This window comes from Bidens hawaiensis, unplaced genomic scaffold (assembly GCF_021521415.1).
Source record: "Bidens hawaiensis isolate Kalapana, Puna unplaced genomic scaffold, B.hawaiensis_p1.1 tig00025975_1, whole genome shotgun sequence".
Lineage (NCBI taxonomy): Eukaryota > Viridiplantae > Streptophyta > Magnoliopsida > Asterales > Asteraceae > Bidens > Bidens hawaiensis.
The window spans coordinates 179,146-201,643 of record NW_027494172.1 but is presented as its reverse complement, the minus strand read 5'-3'; the positions used below and the strand labels follow the sequence as shown (position 1 = coordinate 201,643).

General features: G+C 33.4%; 1 protein-coding gene across 1 annotated transcript; it reads left to right on the top strand.

Annotated features, from left to right (window-relative positions):
* Window positions 1-2,976: 2,976 nt before the first annotated feature.
* On the top strand, window positions 2,977-3,516 carry LOC143572583 (uncharacterized). Its single transcript, XM_077057706.1, has one exon. It carries the CDS (start codon window positions 2,977-2,979, stop codon window positions 3,514-3,516), a length of 540 nt encoding a protein of 179 aa, XP_076913821.1.
* The last annotated feature ends 18,982 nt before the right edge of the window (window positions 3,517-22,498 follow it).

Sequence of the window (22,498 nt, the reverse complement as noted above, 5' to 3'; positions counted from 1 at the left end):
GTTCTTCTTAAACTAATGATAGTTCGAACCATATGAAAGATGCAGGTATAGATATAATAAAAAGATTAGCACAAAGAGTACATAAAAAACCCAGTCAACACAATTTGCAATAACTCTATCAATAATTAAAGTATATATTTTTTTTTTGGAAGTGAAATAACGATTAATCAGTTATTTTGATTCTGAAAATTTATTTTATTGATATGAAAATATATTTTAAAAGATATTTGCCGATTTTTAAAGATATATGCCGATAATGATTAAAATCAGTTTCACATATGAATATCAATAACAGTAAACAATATACAAAAAAAAAAAAAAAAAAAAAAAAAACTTTTTTCTTTTTAACTTGGACAACACATATCTAATTTTGATGCGAAGATACGTGTTTAAAAAACGAAAATTTAATTCTCATAAATATCGACGTTTTACAATTATAAATAATTACTTATTGATTCATAATTATTTCAACCCTTTTTTTCCAATAGAAAACATTCTACCAGGATGCATTCTTTCTCAAAAATTGTTTTCCTCTTTTCTGTTGTTTCGGTTATCGCAATGTCAAACGCCGAACATGCTCCTAAATGATATGGGGCTGGTTCACGATGTTTGTAAGAAAATAGAATACGAGCATTTATGCTTGCAAATTCTAAAAATGACACAAGAAGTATGTATGCAAAAGACATTGATGCCCTTAAAAGGATCGTGCAAGATGTGGCAATCAAGAACTCGAACAAGACCCGTGATTACCTCCTTGGAGTGAAGGGTTCTCCAGAGGTTGTGTCGAATATGCAGGTATGCATTTATGCGTATGAGGGTATGATCATGACCTTCATGAGGTGTCAAAAAGAAAAGGATTGTACTTCAATAAGTAATCAAATGTTTGATGCCAGAGAAGGTGATGTTAGGGGTTGTCAAGCAATGGCTGAGGATGACAATACACCTGAGGCTCCTCGTTCGTTTATAAAGGCCAGAAACCACATTACTGTGGATTTTTGCACACTTGTTGAGTCGTTGGCCAACCTTATGTGTACCCCAACACGAGCTTAATGATATTTACTAAACATACTTTATAATATGTTCTAAATATGAGATGCATCAAGTACTGAAATAGTAAGTTTATAAGATGAAGTTTTATATCTTCATGATTTAGAAATCTTTTCTTATTCCAAGGTATTATTTAATTACATGTCAACATTATTACTACGGGTTCGCCAATTATACACATTACATTTTTTTAACTGCAAATTTCATTAACAAAATGGAGTCAGAAATATGCTAACAAGAAGCAAGCAGAAAAAGGCTACAAAACAGAAACAGACTTACATTACAAGGTTTCCCACTAATTCCAATCTATATCCAAATATTTTGACCTATTTTTTATCCATAAAAAGTTTAAAACTTTAATATCGTCAAGAATGTTCTTAATTTTTATGGGCTTCTTGGAGAATACTAAGTTGTTGCGAGCCTTTTCAAATGCATAAACACGCAACCATTATTATAGATTGAACAATCTCTCTTATGCTCTGTCTTTGGAACGTTTTTATGAGCACAAAAATGTCACCAAGAAACCAAGAATTAATGCTTTGCCAAACTACCGAAGCTATGTGGCACGATGTGAACACATGAACAATAGATTCACCCGAGTTCAAACAACAACAACATAATTCAGAACTTGAGATAATTTTTCTTTTTCTAAAATTATTGGTCGTGGGTAATCTACCTTGAAGAGCCTACCATGCACAAGCATTTACCTTTAATGGACCCAACAATTCCACTTCAATATACTCTTGCATGAAGGGGGGCCACTCGATAAATGAGCTTTTTCACCGAAGCAACAAAAAAAAACGGGAATATCCACCACCCAGGGTTGGTATGTGGGCCAGTGAAAACAAATTAGGGATTTAGGACCACACTTAATTAAGGCCTTCAAATCTAAAAAACATTATATATAGATATATTATAATGGGTAAAGTAATTCATTAGTGTAGTGATAAGTTTGGTTGTTAATAAAGTATAGGTCATGAGTTTAAAATTTTCTTAGTAAGCAAAAAAATATTTCCTTAACAATTATCATAAAAAAGCCACAAATTCTTATTTTGATTTAGGCATTCATATTCGTTGAACCGACCCTGTCGCCACCCCAGATCCACTTATCTTCTCCTTTAAATATGAAATTATATAATTATTCCAAAAGCCCATCAACTCAATAATCGGGTACATATGAACTCATTACTTCATTTTTGAAGGGGGAAATACCATACCACGCTGCATAAAACAATACCCCGTGCTTCAAAAGTTGTACGTCTAGGACAACAAACTTTTATGAGTTATTGGCAATTAATATCGTAATAATGTTTTGAAAATTTTCAGTTAAGGATTTAAACACGTTACTTCATTATACACAACGTGGGCTCCATCTAAACCACACCAATGGGCTTCAAACCCGTGCCGTTACTTAACCAAAACCTCAAGAAAATCTACAACTTCCACACCACGCAATCACAACTTGTTTAACATCAAAATTATGTGAAGATAAATCATAACAAAAGTACAAAACTAGTAAAATATTTAAAACAAAACTTTTGTGACATCAACCATAAATATAAATATATATATATATAAAATTAAAAACCAGTTTTCTTAAAAAATAAAGGGGAAACTCCCACCTAATTTATTTCATTTCTCAAAAATTGAATTACTTATCTATTGGAGAGATTGAGAGAAGTAAGTGTTGCATTACTTTTGTTAATGCTAATTTATTGCCATGATACTAAAAGATAAGTTATCTTTTTGACCGAGAATACTAAAAGATAGATAGCATTCATAATTTTAACTTATTAAGAACGTTATATTTTCGGTCAAACTAACCAATATTTTACAAGTTACAATTATATAGTCTATATATACGCACATCTTGTTCCTTCATACCCATGTAAACCCTTTGTCTTACTAGAAAACATTCTACTTGTAAAGATGTTTTCTTTGTCATTCTCCAAACTCTTGCTCGTTTTCTCGGTTATTTCGGTTATTTTGATCACAAATGCGGCCACTGCCGACGAGTATGAGTTGGTTGAGAGTGTTTGTAGTAAAGTAGGAAACGAGCCATTTTGTTTGGCGGTTTTAAAGTCCAATGAAAGTAGTAAGTTTGCAAAGGATATAACAACCCTTGCAACAATTGTTATCGATGCGGGAACACAAAACTCTACCTCAACCCGAGATTACTTCCTCAGTATGACAACGGGTCCTCCAGCGGTGTTGAAATCTCTAAAGGATTGTATCGACTCGTATCATATTGTGATCAATGGTTTCGCGAATTGTCTAAAAGAAGAGGATTGTTCGTTGATCGGTTATGACATTCATGATGCTGGAGACGAGGTTAGGCGTTGTCAAGCGATGACTGATTCGAATGGCGCTCATGATTCGTTTATAACGGCTAGTAACAATATCACTCTAGATTTTTGTGGGGTTAGTGAATCATTGGCCAACCTTATGTGTGATCAAACAGGAGCTTAATTTGTTTTAAAGACGGTATATGTATCAAATAATAAAGTCTTTTTTATAAGATAAAGTTTCATATTTGTAATAAAATCGGTTTAAGAATCTTCTCATTTTCTGCATGATTTTAATTTGGTTATTTTGAGTTTGGAAATATTAATTCTAGAACCGAAACCTGACCCTAGTATTTGGCCTAGAAAACTGAAAAATAATAAATAAAATGCTAAATTTAAAACAAAATTATCCTTATTGTAAATCAAATAAATCAACGTAGTTCAAACCTCCAAACAAATGAAATTGAATAGTCTAATGATAATAAAAATTGTCAAACAAAAACGTCTTCAATCTTTGTGTCCCAATTCTTCATTTCTTCCTACATTTCCATCGCTACCCAAATCAATTTAATATTAAAATGTTAGATATAACATGAAATACCTGAAACAACCGGCGAACACCTTTTTTTTAAGACCAACCATCAACCTTCTAATACTATTTATTAGGGCAATGGTTTTCAAGTTATTCGGGTTTATCTGAAACTCTTGAAATAGTAAATTGTACTTGACTCGAAATAGTACGGGTCGAGTTCGTGTTTCATAAGTACCATTACTTTTGGCTTCGAGTTAACATTTGCTCGGATAGGGTTTTTGGTTGTGGTTGAAAATGACAGAACTACCTATAGGGGTCACACACGCCACGGAATTTCTCTTGAGTACTATACATTGTTTAAAATTCTAATCGATCCAATGAAATTTCAGAAATTTTGACCGGTCACTAAAGAAAACTGATTTAGAAATTTATACATCTACAAATATAAATTTAATTATAATAATTAAGCCTAATGAAACGATAATATAATTATTTATAGAAACATCTAATAAAAATATTTAATCCCACCAGCTGTGTTGTTAAAAATAAATGCATATGCTGATGTTCATAACGTGTTTCATGTGTCCTTGCTGAGAGGATATAATTACCATCCATACACGTAATTAGTTATCCGCTACATACTATCCGCGAGGATCTCTCGTATGAGGAGGAACCCGAAGCTATTCTAGATCGACAAGAAAGAGTTATGCGTAGGAAAATAATTCCTTTTGTTAAGGTTCTCTGGAAGAACCACTCCGAGCGTGAGGCTACATGGGAAACTGAAGAGTCAATTCGTTCTGGATATCCGAATCTGTTCAAGTGATAAAACTTTTAGTCCAGGTAACTGTGAACCTTATCTTCAATATGCGATTTTTTTTTCCTAAACTATGTGGAGATTTTTAAGTCTTAACAATATTTATATGATTATATCTGTTTCGACTTATTTCTGAACTATGGTATAAATACCAATAGTTGCTCTGTTATCTGGTCCAATCTCTGTCAAGTTCCGTAGGACATTAAGATACATTCTAGGAAAAACAATTAAGGCATGGTTGTATGGTAATTGACAATTACGGACGCATGGTAATTGTGAATTACCGGTACAAATATGCGCTATTGGGATTCCTAATGTGTAGATTGGTGTCTGTTCTTTGTCTCTGTTATGAAACTATCGTTTCTGTTACCAAAGGATCTGTTTTCTAACATATAAATTTCGTCCTCGAAATTTATGTTTAAGGGGGTAAGAGATGAAATTACCGTAACTTTATAAATGAATACATGCTTTATTATGCGGGAAAAAAAACAATGATCAAAATAATAAAAAGAACAAGAAACACAAAATTCTTATAATAAACAAATTAATACATAACAAAAAAAAAAAGAAAAAAGAACATGAATAATCCGTGGATAATAATAAGATATATAAGTTTTAACATATAAATAATAAAAGAAATAGTCTAATAATAATAATAATAATAATAATAATAATAATAATAATAATAATAATAATAATACAAGACACCACAACATGTGATTGGACAATACCTTTTTTTCAAACCTACTCATATCTTCTTTACTTTTCTTAAAGACTAACATGGCAGCACCTCTGCAACTCGTTTTCTTTCTTTAAACACGACAATCGTTCATTTCTTACACCTTTCCTCCATGTTTCTATTCTTCAACAGTTTCAATTTTCTTTCCCATTCCCTTAAGTAAACAATGATAACTAGTCCAACCATACTATTAATAATTATACATGCCTTACTGTCTCTAGATATTTAGGGGTCCTACAATACCAGGGGATCTTACTCCACCCTAGACCTCTGAAAAACCATTACTAGCGATAACCAAATTTAATTCCGGTGACCCTTAGTCATCTCCGACCAAACCTTTCCGGGCCGTTTGTTCAACCGAAAACCAACACCACTGGTCATCTCCACGTTCTCTTATCAACATTCTATCTCCAAAGCCTACGAACCGAACCGCCGTCGTCTTGTTTATTTTTCCGGCGACAACAATAAGCGTCGCTGCCACTGTTTTCTCCGAGCTCATAACCTCATTTCTAATAATGGTACACAACTAATCAACTGTGATAAATCATTTCTAGATTTTTACATGGGTTTTAACGTGGTTTTTGAAATTTGGGTTGGGGTGTATTATAGTGAAGAAGATGGTAAGCAGGGATACTTTTAAGCTAAGGTCTTGGGTTCGAAACCTGCTAACCGCATCTGTTTTTATTTTAAGCTAACAGCTCACTTTAAAAGCTACTTAATAGTTAAATCTTTCAAGATTATGAACATAATAGTCTATTGTTTCACTGGTTAAGTGAGTTGAGTTTTATAAACAAGGTCACAGGTTCGATCCCAACTAATAACTCTTATTTATTTATTTTTTTTAGTTAAACAAGATGGTTCGCTGGTTTGACTATTTGCTCTTTGAAAATTAATTCATGGGTTTAAACTTGTGTCTTTCAATCATTTTCTTTCTTTTTCTCTTTTGTTACTATCATTCTGTTCATTTAAAACTATAATTTTATTTTATACTTTTCAAATAATAAAGTAGGGTCATTAAATGATTTGGATTGCTAATGAAACAATTGTTTATGTTCCTAATCTAATTAATCGATAGTTAATATTTGAAACTTAAAATTTCGCTAAAATGAGATAACGCGAACACAACCTTAGGAGCTACATGTATACGATGTAGGTTGATTAAAAGAGCGTCATTTGTATTACTTGTCTCTGTAAGACAACTAATCAACAATCAATGTACGGATCCTAACCCCCTCCCTATTATTATCATATTCGGTTGTTATAAACCCTGTTGATATTATATACCTTTGGAACTTCTAACGTCTTTGACATTTCGATTCATTTGGCCGTCCGTTCGATTCATGTTCAGATTATGACTTGTTATTTGACTTGTTAGCATGCGATATATTTATTTTTAAATTTTACTCATTATCGCATGTTCCGTGAATTGTTAAGATATCAATTGTTATTGTATAACTCAGAATATATGCACTCTGTTACCCTGAGCACTCGCTTCCCGTTGAGTGTCCCACGGGCATAACATTGTGACATCGATGTTATGTGCTCCTTCCGTGACGGAGAGATCTGTTCACGGCGTCTCTTAAGTACAGGTGTGGTACATAGCTATTAGGAGGCGTATGGATATATCCTAGTTCAGTTTTTTAGTTTCAGTTTCAGGAAATGGTTGTAGGTATGCCAGCTTACGCCATTTCGGGTGATTGATATACAGGAGTGGCCCCCCAGTATGTCGTCACATATTATAAGACTTAGTTATGCTTATGGGTACATCCGTATGATATGTTTCCGTTCAGTTATTTTAGTTATACAATATTAAATTAGTTATGTGTTAACATATATTGTGATATTGTATTCAGTTAATTATTATTTGCTTTTGAGCCTTAATATTCTGTATTGGGCATTCGGCTAATTCCGTAAACCTTTTTACACTTCAGGTTCACAGGATACTTTAGGTGGGATCAAGAGAGAAGCCTAACACTTAGGAATAATCTGAAGATGTCTGTTAAGCTTATGTTATCTGAATAATATGTATTTTGGACTTAGTATCTGAGCTATTAGCAGTCTGTACTTTTGAGTCTAATGAAGTAATGGAATTGTGTCATTTGTCTCTGTATACCTCCGTACATTGTGACACGTCAGCCCATCCGGGTTGGGGCGTTACAGCCACCATAAGTAAATACGTAACCTATTTGAGATCTTGCTTTATGTGGATCTGATAGATTACCAGCATCAACATACTTAACAACCTGGGACTTGTCATTCTTTTGATAGAAAATTCCTAAGTCTTGTGTCCCGCGAAGATATCGAAATATATATTTTATTCAAGTCCAGTGTCTACGTGTTGGATTCGAGCTATATCTTGCTAGTACATGTACCACGAATTCAACATTAGGTCGCGTGCTATTTGCAAGATACATAAGGGTACCGATTGCGCTTAAGTATGCTACTTCTGGACCAAGTACTTCTTCTCCCTCTTCCTGAGGCCGGTATGGATCTTTATGTGGATCCAGCGGTCGATGAACCATAGGTACACTAAACAGGTGGCCTTTAGTCATATTGAAACGAACTAACATCTTTTGGATGTAGTTTGACGGGTGGACGAATGTACCCTTGCGCATATGCTAGAACTGCAGGCCGAGACATAATTTTGTCAAACCAAGATCTTTCATTTCAAATTCTTTCTTTAATAATTGGACAACTTTCTCTATCTCTTCAGGAGATCCTATTATGTTGATATCATCAACATAAACTGCTATTATGGCAAACTTTGAGTATAATCTTTTTATAAAGACACATGGACTGATTACATCAGACTTGTATCCTTCTTTTTCGAGATATTCACTGAGTCGATTGTACCACATACGACCAGACTGTTTAAGACCATACAAAGATCTTTAGAGTTTTATAGCACACATATCTCGAGGTGTTAATTTTAATGCTTCAGGCAATTTTAATCCGTTAGGGATTTTCATATACATGTCATTTTCAAGTGTATCGTATAAGTATGTGGTGACAACATCCATAAGTCTCATATGAAGTCCTTCAGAGATTGTGAGGCCGATAAGAACCTAAGGGTTATCGCATCCACTACTGGAGAATACGTTTCCTCATAATCAACTCTTAGGATTTGAGAAAAGCCTTGTGCTACTAGTCGTGCCTTATACCGTACAATCTCATTCTTTTCATTTCTATTAATTGCATATGCCCATTTATAACCTACTGGTTTGACGTCTATGGGTGTTCGGACTACAGGTCCGAAAACATGTCGCTTTTCAAGCGAACTTAATTATGGCTTCTTGCCATTTTGGCCAATCATTTCTATGCATGCACTCATGTGTAGAATATTATTGATGATTAAGTATATCACACCATACATAAATGTATATGTATGTATATCTATAATACATATAAATGAAGATCCTAAAATCCTACATATCACGATGTGGTTGCTCCCCCTCTTTATGGGAGCCACCAAATTGCTTGATTTTTAAATGGTTGTCTCTCATTGATTTAAACCGGTTCACACCCGTTTATGATCCGATTATTACTCAAATGGGTTATTCTCTCAAACCCTACTTGTCGTTCTTTCTTCTTCTCCACACCTACGACACAAAGCCTACTCCTATCGAATCAGATCCACAAATTCAGTAACAATAGTCCGTCCTACACCACCGTCGTTGTTCAGTTCAATAGTTGTTTTTAGATGAGTCTCCATCACCGCCTTTACATGGGTCACAACATCTTCAATACAAGACTAGATAACCTTATTTGTGAAACCCTAAAATCACCAGACCTTCAACGTTTGTCGTCTATGTTAGCACAATATGCCAAATCGGTCTCGCCCTTTTTTGTAATTGATTGTTAATTTTGAAAGGTAACCCTAAATCTACTGTCTCATCTTCAATGGGAGCCACATTGAGAAAAGCCTTGTGCTACTAGTCGTGCCTTATACCGTACAATCTCATTCTTTTCATTTCTATTAATTGCATATGCCCATTTATAACCTACTAGTTTGACGTCTATGGGTGTTCGGACTACAGGTCCGAAAACATGTCGCTTTTCAAGCGAACTTAATTATGGCTTCTTGCCATTTTGGCCAATCATTTCTATGCATGCACTCATGTGTAGAATATTATTGATGATTAAGTATATCACACCATACATAAATGTATATGTATGTATATCTATAATACATATAAATGAAGATCCTAAAATCCTACATATCACGATGTGGTTGCTCCCCCTCTTTATGGGAGCCACCAAATTGCTTGATTTTTAAATGGTTGTCTCTCATTGATTTAAACCGGTTCACACCCGTTTATGATCCGATTATTACTCAAATGGGTTATTCTCTCAAACCCTACTTGTCGTTCTTTCTTCTTCTCCACACCTACGACACAAAGCCTACTCCTATCGAATCAGATCCACAAATTCAGTAACAATAGTCCGTCCTACACCACCGTCGTTGTTCAGTTCAATAGTTGTTTTTAGATGAGTCTCCATCACCGCCTTTACATGGGTCACAACATCTTCAATACAAGACTAGATAACCTTATTTGTGAAACCCTAAAATCACCAGACCTTCAACGTTTGTCGTCTATGTTAGCACAATATGCCAAATCGGTCTCGCCCTTTTTTGTAATTGATTGTTAATTTTGAAAGGTAACCCTAAATCTACTGTCTCATCTTCAATGACGTCGAACAATTCTCAACCATCATTTGATATCAGTTTTGATAATTTTACAATTTGAGTCACTCTTTCTCATAGAGGTAAATCAGTTGATAGCATGTTTGGGATTGAGTTTGAAAAATGCCTATTGGCTTTTTCGAAAAGCCATTTTTAAAAGCCAGGATTTAGGGTTTTTTGTAAAACTGCTTTTTAACCCTTTCAAAAAACTAAAATAAGAAAGTTTTTTGTGATTGCCAATCACATTTTATTTTATTGGCTTTTTAAAAACATCAATAAGCCAATAAGCATTTTTCAAACTCAATCCCAAACATGCTCTGAAGTTACTTTAGTAATTTAGCTATGTTAATTCTATTTTCTACTCCATATTCAGCTTTGATTTCCGCCGGAAAACCTTCTTGGCTGATAAGCGTCGTTGTTGCTGCTTTCGTTTCCCACCACTGTCGTTGTTCATCTCAATTGACACCAGAAGCAGTTAACTTTTCACTTTCAATTGCTGCATTGGACCCGTTACTAGGTATCGCGAAGAAGACTTTCTTAAACTATCCCCAAATTTAAGATTTATGATTTAGGGACAGGTTTGACAGTTAAAGGCATTGAGATAGCAAAATATATATGATTATGTTAAACTAGAGGCTGTGGGGATTTAATTTTTTAATGAATCTTGATGATTTAATTTGGTTTTAAATGAATCGATTATTAACGAATCTTGATTATTAACGAATCGTTATTCATGATTTATAGTAAATCAATGTACTATTCTGACTATCCTTATGTTTATCTTCACCTTTGACCTTTTCATTTTTGCTTCGGGTATTACAGGCGGGCCATGAATCGTTTAGATCTATAACCAGATCATACTACAGAGTTGCCGCTGGTGCACTTCTGGTTTATGACATCACCAGGTATGATTCTCAATGGTGTCAATAGTGTTGGCTTGGCGGTTGAATTATTCAACACAAACACAGCCCATATTTTTATTCATGTCAAATAATCGATCTTAACACGCAGACACTTAAAATTGTGTAACCTAAAAAGGTCCATTTAACCCATTTATCTAAATGGGTTGGCGGATTATATTCAAGTTGTAAACGTGTTAATCAAGTTGATGAGTTAAACAGGTTACTACCTTTTTGGGTTGACTTTTTTAACTAAACATGTTGTCATGTTGATCAGTTTAACTAAATGGGTTAAACAAGTCAACCCGAACACGACCTGTTTTTAAATGGGTTAGACATGCCAAACCAACCTTATTATTTTCATGCCGCCATTCATAATGAACTAAGTCAGAAAACTTCTATTTATATCATTTTTCTTCCCAAAGCTAATGTTTTATGTGAATTTTAGTTGAAAAATCTGTTGTTTATTCGATTATAAACCAGGTTGGAAGGATATGCGTTGTTCAATAAATAAACCAGTTTTGGATAGAAATTGGCTGATTTTTATTGTTGGACATTAAACGGGAGCACTATATTTCAAGTGTGTAAAGATCGAGAATATTGGACGTTGAATCATGGGATTTTACGGGAATTTTGGTGGGAAAATTGTGGTCCCAGTGAAAGAAGTTTTGGCTATGGGAAATGAAGTGGAAGCTAAGAAATATGAACCGACATCTACACATTAGCAAACGGGCTTAGCGATCCGTCAACGGGAATTTTGGTAGGAAACTTGTGGTCCCAGTGAAAGAAGCTTTGGCTATGGGAAATGAAGTGGAAGATAAGAAATATGAACCGACATCTACACATTAGCAAACGGGCTTAGCGATCTGTCAAAGTATGGAGTTGGCGAACAGGTCAAAGCTTTTATGTAGAGAAACTACAGGCCATATTGAGTACTCAGGTAATAATATTTAGAAACGGGCCGATTTTCTTTTTTGTTTTATGTCCAACAGGTCAAATGGGATGAACTAAACGATTTAATCAAAAAGAACACGGGTCACTGATTAAATGCTTTGTACATAAAGGTTTAGACTGTTATTGTAATAATATAGCTTTGCAATCGTATTTAACAAGTTGATTATTTATAAAATTCAGAAAAAAAATAAAAAGTGTATGTTGGTTCCATCGGGCGAAAGAGATGGTGCCCCTGCTCAAGCAGGAGCCTGTTGCAGTTAAAATGAGACTTCCAAGTTTATTATTTGATACATTATTGACCGTGCTATTTTTACCTTTCTCGTGCTGGTTCAACTTTCATGAATAGCGCTTATCGATTCTTAGTTAATTGATCATGTAAAGTTGGTGTTAGTTTGAAACCAGATGAATTAATAGTATATAAATGTTCTTGAATTTGGGGTTTTATATATGCTCATTATTGTTTGTTTGTGCTATGCTATCACACATTTGGTTCAATACAACTTGAAATTCTCTTACACCAAGGGACATGTTCGATCACACCAGATCACACTTAGCATCTACAATTGAGATTTAACATGTTATCCACATAGATTTTGGCACAAGAGATACACAAGTCAAACTACCAATTTGGTTATTGTAAGAAACTAAGCAAATAAGCAATTAGATAATAAGTATACTTTTTTCAGCCAATTTTGAGTATACTTGCTTAAGAAAGCTTCACATGACTTCCAAATTGCAACTATTTGCACAATTGTCTAACCAATCCATCTATTGATCAACTTCACCAATCACAAGACAAATTAAGTATTTAATTCGGCTATATGCATCCATTAGGTCATCTTTAAACACATGATAGTGCATATACACATTTAGTTATGATTTATGAATTTAGTACAATTTTATAAATTCATGATGTACAACAAAAAAAATAACATCATAACAACAATGATTTACAGATTTAATAGAATTTTATGAATTCATGATGTATACTAACAAAGATAGTATAAGGTAACGAGCCAGACTGAGCTAAATCAATAAACAAAAACGCTTAAAAGTAACCCGCGTAAATGCGAGCTAAAAGCTAGTATATACATATAAAACATAAAGTAACCGTCAAATACAGTTATGCGGAGTATTGTATATCTTGTTAATAACAAATTATTTATTTTTGGGAAGAATTAAAAATTACATATTTTTATTCTTATTCTGAAAATATATTTGTTGATGTTTCTAAAAGATAGTAACCGTTTTCTGATACTATAAATACATACATATAACGCCATAATAACATTATATGCTAATTACCATTTTTTATTTTGACCTATTTATAGATAAAAAACGTTTTATTTTTCTTTCCAAAATAACTAATATTTTACCATTATAAATACATACTTGTTGTTCATACAATATGCAATACCAATACAAATCCATCCTCATTCTTCTTGTAGCAATGCCTTCGAAAATCTTTATCGTATTCTCGGTTGTTTCGTTTATTGTGATATCGAATGCTGTCACCGAGGCTTCAACACCGTACAAGTTTGTTGACACCGTTTGTGAAAAGCTAGGAAACGATCCCTTCTGCTTGTCGGTTTTAAAATCCGACAAAAGGAGTACGTTTGCAAAAGACATAACTACCCTTACAACAATCGTCATCAATGCAGCAGCAAATAACGCGACCGCAACCCGGGATTTTTTCGTAAGTGTCAAACCGGTCCTCCGGCTGTGTTGAAATCTCTAAAAGATTGTATCGATCCGTATAATAATGCGATTACAGATTTTTCGATTAGTCTAAGGGAAGAGGATTGTTCGTTGACCAGTTACGACATTCATGATGCTGGAGACGAGGTTAGACGTTTCCAAGCGTTTGTGGACTCCAACGGGGCTCAGGATTCGTTTATAACTACAAATAACAATGTTACTCTAGAATTTTGTAGGCTTGGTGAAGCATTGGCTAACCTTATGTGTGACGAAACAGGAGAATCTTAGTCCTAGTATACCCTGTGCAGTTGTCATCTATTTACAAGTCTTTATGATTGTCACAATTGTGCAATTGTTATCTATATTAACTGTCTGATATCAAAGTATTATAAGATCAAACGTGTTATGATAATAATATATTTTGGTTACTTATTGAGGCTTTTATATTAAAATTAGGGTTAATTGATAGTTTGAATTAAAAAGTCTTATTTAACTGGCTTATTTGATTATCATAATAGAGTTTCAGATGGATTATAATTAGAATGAGATTTAGTCTAAATATATAGTTAGGGCTTTGTAATTTGTTGATTTATTTTATATTAATAAAAGAGTCGAACGAGTTTGTTAATTAGATCTTGTGTTTGTGTATTCGATAAAGGACCTGATTTTCCAACAATCGCCTTGTCATATAATAGGGTAAATTACTCCAAACTAAACTCTTGAAACAAAGGTAATTTTAGATGATCTACAAACCATGTTTGTCAAGTATTTGGCCATTTAGGGTTCTATTCTCTTCCTCTAGTTATAGTGTTTCTTTAGTTTCACTAAAGAATATGAACTTAAGCATTCACATCTCATTATGGATTAGTCATTTACTTAACGTAATGATACTAAAAAAAAATAAAGGAACAAAATCATTAAATAACAGTTACGAATAATATAATTTTAATTATCTGAAATTTTCTTCTCTCCTTCAAACAATCGCATATTTAATCTTTTCGCTATCTTTTTATTTTTAACAACTAATCCGGGATAAGTCAATTGCAAAAGGCGATCTCAGACGCCTGCGATCCCGAACAGGGTTGGGTAGTTCAAGCCCACCATCTTCTATTCCATGATTGATAAACTCACCGTCCAAAAGCCCACAAGAATAAAACCGGTTAGGATTGAATTTGAACTTGAAACGTTCTGATTTCCAACTAAAATCCGTGCTTCCTCCCTGCTAATAGTTGAGCTAAAGGTAATTGGTAATCTTTTCTGTATCTACAATTTTATCAAAAATTTTGTTTCTTATATTTAGGAGAGAAATAAGGATTACATATTTTTATTCTGATTAATATTGATGATAATAAAAGATAGTTCCTGATTTGCGCATATTATTAGAATTAAATATGTATTTGCTATGATACTAATTAATAATTACCATATTCAAATTTGACACATTAAACACTGATTGATTTTTTTTATTTTTTTATTTTTACAAAATAACCAATATTTTACAATTTTAAATACACAATTCTTTCTCACATAAACCTAACTAGATAAACCCTTTTTCCAACAAGAAAACATTCTACTTGTAACGATGTTATCTTTGTCAACCTCAAAAATCAATTTTGTTTTCTCGGTAGTTTCGATTATCGTGATCTCAGATGCCGCGGCCAACATTAACAAGCCATACGAGTGGTTAACAATGTTTTTCGAAAACTAGAAAATAAGCAGTTCTGCTTAGCGGTCTTAAAATCCGACACAAGGAGCAAGTTTGCAAAAAACATAACGATTGCGGTCAATGTGAAAACTGGTCCTCCGGCAGTGTTGAAGTCTTTAAAATATTGCATCAATTCGTATAATAATGTGATCTCAAATTTCAAGTTTTGTCTAAACGAAGGCGAGTGTGCTTTGATTGGTTATGGCATTCGTGTTGCTGGATACGTGGTTAGACTTTGTCAATCATTTGTGGATTCGAAAGGTGCTCATGATTCGTTTATAACTACTAGTAACAATGTCACTCTAGAGTTTTCTGGGCTTGCTGAATCATTGGCCAACCTTATGTGTAGCAATGATTTGTTTTAGAGATGAGATGCATCAAATATTAAAATCTTGTGTGTATAAGATTGTTTCATATTTTATAATGCAATTGACAAATAATTGTGGATGATGAAGTTTAAGCTTAATATTTCAATTGAATTAAAAAGATAAAACGAGAGTGTGCATGAAACCAAAAAAAAAAAAAAAACTTAAATAGTTGACCCGACCAGAACTAATGGTTTGGATTTATGCTATTATCGTTGTCGGCTCCTGGGTGGTGCTAACCGGACAACCGTCCAGGGCACTTACTTTTCGAGTGCACAAAAATTTTATTTTAAATTTTAAGAAACTCATTATAATTTAAATTTTAAGAAACTCTAAAGCTCGACGATGTCGGTCTGCATAACTCTTCTGCCTACTCAGAGCTTCCTTTAATTTCTCACGACCAATGGTAACTTTCTCATTTATAATATGTACTAACTGGGGTCCTTCAATAATTTCTCACCAACTTATTCCTAACAGATCGATGCTCTACACTTACGACCATATAAAAGCTCGAATGGTGTCATACCAATGCCAGCTTGCTGTAACAACTCGGGTTTTCCATGTACGACTTATATCCATAACCCGACCCACCTTAGGTTCGGAAAATTTATCACTAAAAGTATCACGTTTATCGAGGAAGTTCTATACAATTTATATTTATTTATTATATTTATTACTTTAGAAAATATTCATTTTTAACCCAAAAGTACACTTTAGTCTTTACTTGTTTCCATCTCAAAACTACATGGACTAAAAATGCAATTTCCATCTATTCTTTTTATAACCCATTTAACCCAACCCGTAATCCATCCATATACCCGTAACCAGTATCCGTATAACCATGAACCGTGACCCGTATAGTTGCTTGGGCCATAATTATCGTTCTAAACTTGGAATTGAATCAAGTTTGTGATTCGTCTTACCATAAGCGGCCTAACTAACCCAATTAATTAAGAAATCAGATCAAACTAAAGACATATCGAGATATTGTATGAACCGACTTGATTTTAAAATCAGTTATATAGCTTAGGATTAATTATAATACAATTCTTCACGTCTGCACACTCATATACCCGTCGCCAACCAAAACCCTATGCTAAATTGTTCAAACAAAAGTCTGGTGATGACCGTTTGGTAATCCTCGTCGCCGGCCCTGTATTAGGTAATCACTTATATGGTTTAGTTCTTCTTGATCTGCTTTATATTAACCCTAACATTAATTAAGTGAACAATGAACGGATTGGACAATTGATAATCTAAGGTTCATAATCAAATGGGTTGTTTTTATCTTCTGTATATAGGAAACAATTTACAACTTATAACCAGCTGACACCCTAGCGCAGTTGGCTAGGGTGTGTGTGCTAAAATCTTGGTTTGGCTGTGGTCGCAGGTTCAAGTCCCGGCCAGACCCTTTTTTTGGATATTTTTGATTTTGAATGTTTTAATTGGTTATAATTATTTATAATATATTATAATTAATATTAAATATTAATTTAAAAATATTTTCTTTAAACCGACATCATAAAGTTAATGTTTCGTGTCAATTGGTCTCGTGACGAGTTTTCGTGTGTCTATGTATATAAAATGTATGTATATATATATATTATTAATAATAAATCATCATTACTTTATTTAAAAACCGACACTAATATTAAGGATTTTCGTTGTTAAGTTGTTTTTATAAATTTACTCAAATTTATATATATATATACATATTATTATTCGTTTTGAACAAATCATAATAAACGTATTAAACGTATCAAAGGTATTACTTATATTTTGACCATCGATTTTCGTTAAAGATTCTGAGATATAAATTTTATGATAATATTATATTTAAACGTTTATAGTAAATCTCATATCATACTTATTTAAACTACTTGTACGTAAATTCGATTTTATAACGAACAATGATTTTTATAATTAAATAATAATAACAATAATTAGTAGAGATCAATCATTCAATCCATAATATACGAACCATAAATATAACTCCAATCATATCGCAATCCTAAATCCACCATACGTATTACATCCTTTATAATTCATTCATAATATTATTTAATTAGGATTCTTGTCGGTAATTCTCGAAGAGAGTGATTTCCGCTTTCTTGTCGTATACATTATTGTTTGGCTTACTCGATCAGGTGAGTTTATCATTCCCCTTTTTATACATTGTTTTCAAATGTTTTGGGGACATATGTATACGTAATCATATTTTCATACTATATATATTCAAACAAGTGCATACGTGTTGTTGTGAAGTGATTTAATTAATCTTACGTGCTAATAGCTTACTTGTGTTATCATTCAATCAATCGTATGTTGGAATTACTATTCAATCAATCATATAGCGGGTCTTCCTGCTGGTGACCAATGCCCGATTCGCTTGGCAACGGTCCACATACTTGTTTACGGTTTAATTTCATTATTCGCATTTATCACGTTATGCTTATTTTATTGTTGAGTCAAACTGGTGATATTCTCACTCAACTTTATGCTGACAAAAACTCCATTTTGTCACACCCCAACCTACGGCGGAATATGCCAGGACGCGACATAATTGTATCATAGCTCAAAAGACACTAGAATAAATCCACGTGTCAATATCTAAATTATTAAATTCATATAATCCAAACACGTAAAGCACAATCATAGTTTAAAAGAAATTACAGCTAAAAATAATAGAAATAAAGTTCATCATTATTCATGCATTCTAAGGTCCAACTACTCCTTAATCCCTTGATTCTTCATTCAATATAGCTACCTGCGCCATGCGGAAAAATACATAGTTTGTCAACATAAAGTTGAGCAAGTAATCATGGTTTTTGAATACATATAATATAAAAATGACAATTCCTTGCGATAATATGAAATACTACAACTAGTATAACAATATCATAACAATAATATAAAAGTTGTCTTTTAACTCGGATCCAATGGATAACAAGCTACCCTGAAGACGTATGATCATACTAATGAGGATGAGGATGAGATACCAACCACCACAACATAAAATAAACACATAGTCACATTTGCACGTATAACTAATTGAGTAATATCATATGACGCAAATAGTGGAATTGTAGTGAAAAATGATTTAACGCATAAAGCCTCCAAAATATAAAACGGTAAAAAGGGGGATGTGAATTACTTACCTTATAGGTGAATTAATGAGGATGAGATAATAATAAAAGTGCGGATGGATACGTTCAAGCTTTCGAGATACGTCAACAAAAATGCCCTAATTGTTAACAATGGTATAATTAATAATTGAGGAAAAGAATTAATAAAACATAACGATTTGAGTTTGATGGGGATATTATTAGTTTCAATGTCATTATTTGAGATTTAATCGGTTTGAAAGATTTGGCGTCTTTTAGGGTTTTAAAGCACAATTATTATTGTTAGTATTTATACTATTATTATTATTATTATTATTATTATTATTATTATTATTATCCCCAAATATTTTATTTATATTTTTCATACAAAAGAATAATAGAAATCTTTTTTAAATAAATTATACATAATATCTATATTAACGGGAAAGATTATTTTTAATGAAAAACATATTTGTATATATATTAACGGGAGAGATTATTTGATCTTCTAAATTAGTTTGGTTTCATAGTTGTGAAAATAATTATTATATCATTTATTATTAAAGATACATGTATACCATATCATATATTTGTATATACTATAGTTAATTCAAGAGATGAGGGTTTCACGACGAGGAAAAACAAGCGTATGGGGTTCGGTTTCGCTAAACTAATGTTTATTAAATGTTATATATTTAATTTAATAGTAAAAAAATGATTTAAAACCATTAAAAAAATAAACCAACAAAACCGGCCTATGGAGGCTCAAACCCGCGTCCCCAGCCGGTCTGAAGTTAACAAACTATGCACCTGCCATCATGGCAGGTGTCTAACTTGGTTACAAGATCAGCAAACTTAAATATATGCCGATACACTGTTAAACCCAAATTTGATAACAAGCCCTAGATATTCAAATCCGTTTAATTGATTGATGTTTGTTTAAATTAAGTTAGGGTTATTGTTAATAGATCAAAAACGAATTATAATTATGCTTCAATTACCTACAATGGTGGCGGATTGAGGGTTAACGAGCTACAAACGGGCCGCGGCTGTTCTTGAGATCAAACTGGGTCTTGACTGCTTTGTATTTGGCAATTGGACTAGGATTTAGCGTCGCGAGGGTATGAGGAAGATGTGGTGTAATTTAATTGCATAATGATTGTGTTTATATAGCGTTTTGATGTAACACCCGTTAATTTTGCGGTTCAAAGAATTAAGCTTGTAAAATATGTATACTTCTCGAGAGTTATCCGGTATATTTCGTTGACCCTATCATCTTTCCGGTACGTTAAGTTATCTAATCTTTTCTCCCTAGTTGCCATATCTCTTAAATTAAAAGGGCTAGAGTGTAACATGTTTATTTATATCATAAAAAAAATAAAACATAAACCCTAGCCCCTTTCCTCCTGCGATCGGCACTAAGAGCAGCCCCATTCCCCCGATTTTTCTTTTTTTGCAGCCAAGGTGTGATCATAAAACTTCAATTGAAGGTTAGTACTATGTCCCTACAAGTCCTATACACCTTAATTGATCATATTAACGCACTTATTGGTCGTTAAGGTTGAGTTTTGGTTATAACAGTTTGCTAACAGATTCATATACGTTTATTGTAGGATCTATAACGCGATGATAATCCATTGTTTTTGATCGATTCTTATTTCCATGATGTTATACTTTGAGCCTAGTTTCCAGAAAGGTATAATATATAATTTTTGGACGAGATTTGAATGCTTTTTATGATTTTATAAGATCGAGTGTCAAAGTTGATGCGGGATGACGGATTCTGGTCTGTCTTCCCAACGTCATAACCCTTTTTGACAAGTCCAAATTGGTTGGTTCCACTTCTGGAAGTTAGTATTTTGAGTTAGGAACCAAACCCAATTGGAATCATTTAATTTGGATGGGTAATGATTTTTATAAAAATAAAACCATTTTGTTGCGCACAGAAATAGCTGCACATACCTTTCTGTGTTGGAGGAATTTTTATGAATTTTGTGTCTACTAGAAAAATATAATAAAAATATTTTTATAAACCTAAGACATTTATTAAATTCTAGTAAAAATTTAATAATTTATTTCAAAGGTTATCCTATATAATTAAATCCATCTTCGCATGCTAAAATCTGCACGTTTTACTTGTTATTGATCGATAAGTTCGTTTTAGGTTTAACCGGTGGATGTTCTATTGTGTTCTTGTCGGGGCTGTTTGAAGTGAGTTTTTGCACCGAAATCTTCCTAGGTATGTCCCATATATCATACTTTAAAATCATATTCATTGGTGTTCGTTAGATTGGTCAACTAGTTGTAGTTTGATTGTTAGTGTTCGGTTGACTAGAATTGTAGTTTTATCCGTTTAACGTTAGGGTCGAAGTGATTAACGACCAATTCAGATCGGGGGAACTTGGTTTGATGTACGGGCTGTTGGAGAATCATTTTTATAAGTTATGGGGTTGAATTGGTTGTCGGTTACTCCAACGGGTCGGTACAACTCGCAATTGCGTTTATTGAGTAGTTGGTGTGTTGTACTTGCGAGTTACCAACCCATTTGACTCGTGTAGTGTCGTGTGGACTTTTTGGCTGTGATTTTATCATAATGGGTCCACACGGGGCTGAGTTGGATGTTAACGGCCTAAACGACTCTTAAACGCGCGTAATGTTATCACCTAGTGCTTCCGGGGGTAATTTGGGAATTCTTTATTCCCGGGAGTATCTAAGGGTCGTATTGGTGAATGTGAGGCCTCGGCGGCTGTTGTGATTTAGTTTGATGAGGTCGAGGCTTTAGGTGACCCGAACCCAGTTAGATCGTCTCATAGGATAAACGAGTCATCTTGATGTCATTAGTATTGATTGAATGTAAACCGACAGGTGTTTGAGTCTTGGGATTACTTAGGGATTCTCTAGCTCGTGGTGAATCCGTGTCTCGTGTCAGGTGAGTTCATGATGCCCCTTTTTACTCTTTTTATGTTTTGGGCTAGCATGCACACCTAAACGATTTTGCTTGATGAAACATTTAAACTATTTTAAATAGGCTTGCTCATATATGGTAGGCCTTGGGATGTTATAGTATGTATGTATATATTATTGTACGGCCAATATTTGGCGATGTTAGTAGTCGTTATCGACTACGAATGTTACGTATGCCTACTTTGTGTTTGCATACGTTGATGAGATGTTACGTGTTTGGGTTGTACGTTTGCTCGACCCTGATGTTATGTGTTTGGGTTGTACATTTGCTCGACCCTGATGTTACATGTTTGGGTTGTACGTTTGCTCGACCCTGATGTTATTACTTGGATGTTATGTATATATATTTATATATATAGGGATGCACTTATAAAGATGTTTATATATAGGTTTGTATATGTATATATACATAAGGATGATTATTTATCGAAGATGATGGCCTAACTGATGTATCCCTTTTATAGTTTAAAACCTTTGGGAATGACTATTATGATTATTAATATTGATGTTATTTATTAAAACTTGAACTCACTCAGCTCAAGCTGACTTTGTGTGCATGTTAGTGTGAGTTTCAAGTTAGGAGGTGGATGCATTGCCGCTTGTAGGTGCACGAAGCTACTTGGACGGTGGAGGGCATGCTTAGTCGAATGTTTCAATAATAATAAACGTTTTCTTTTTAACATTTATTTAAATACATTTAAATTGGTT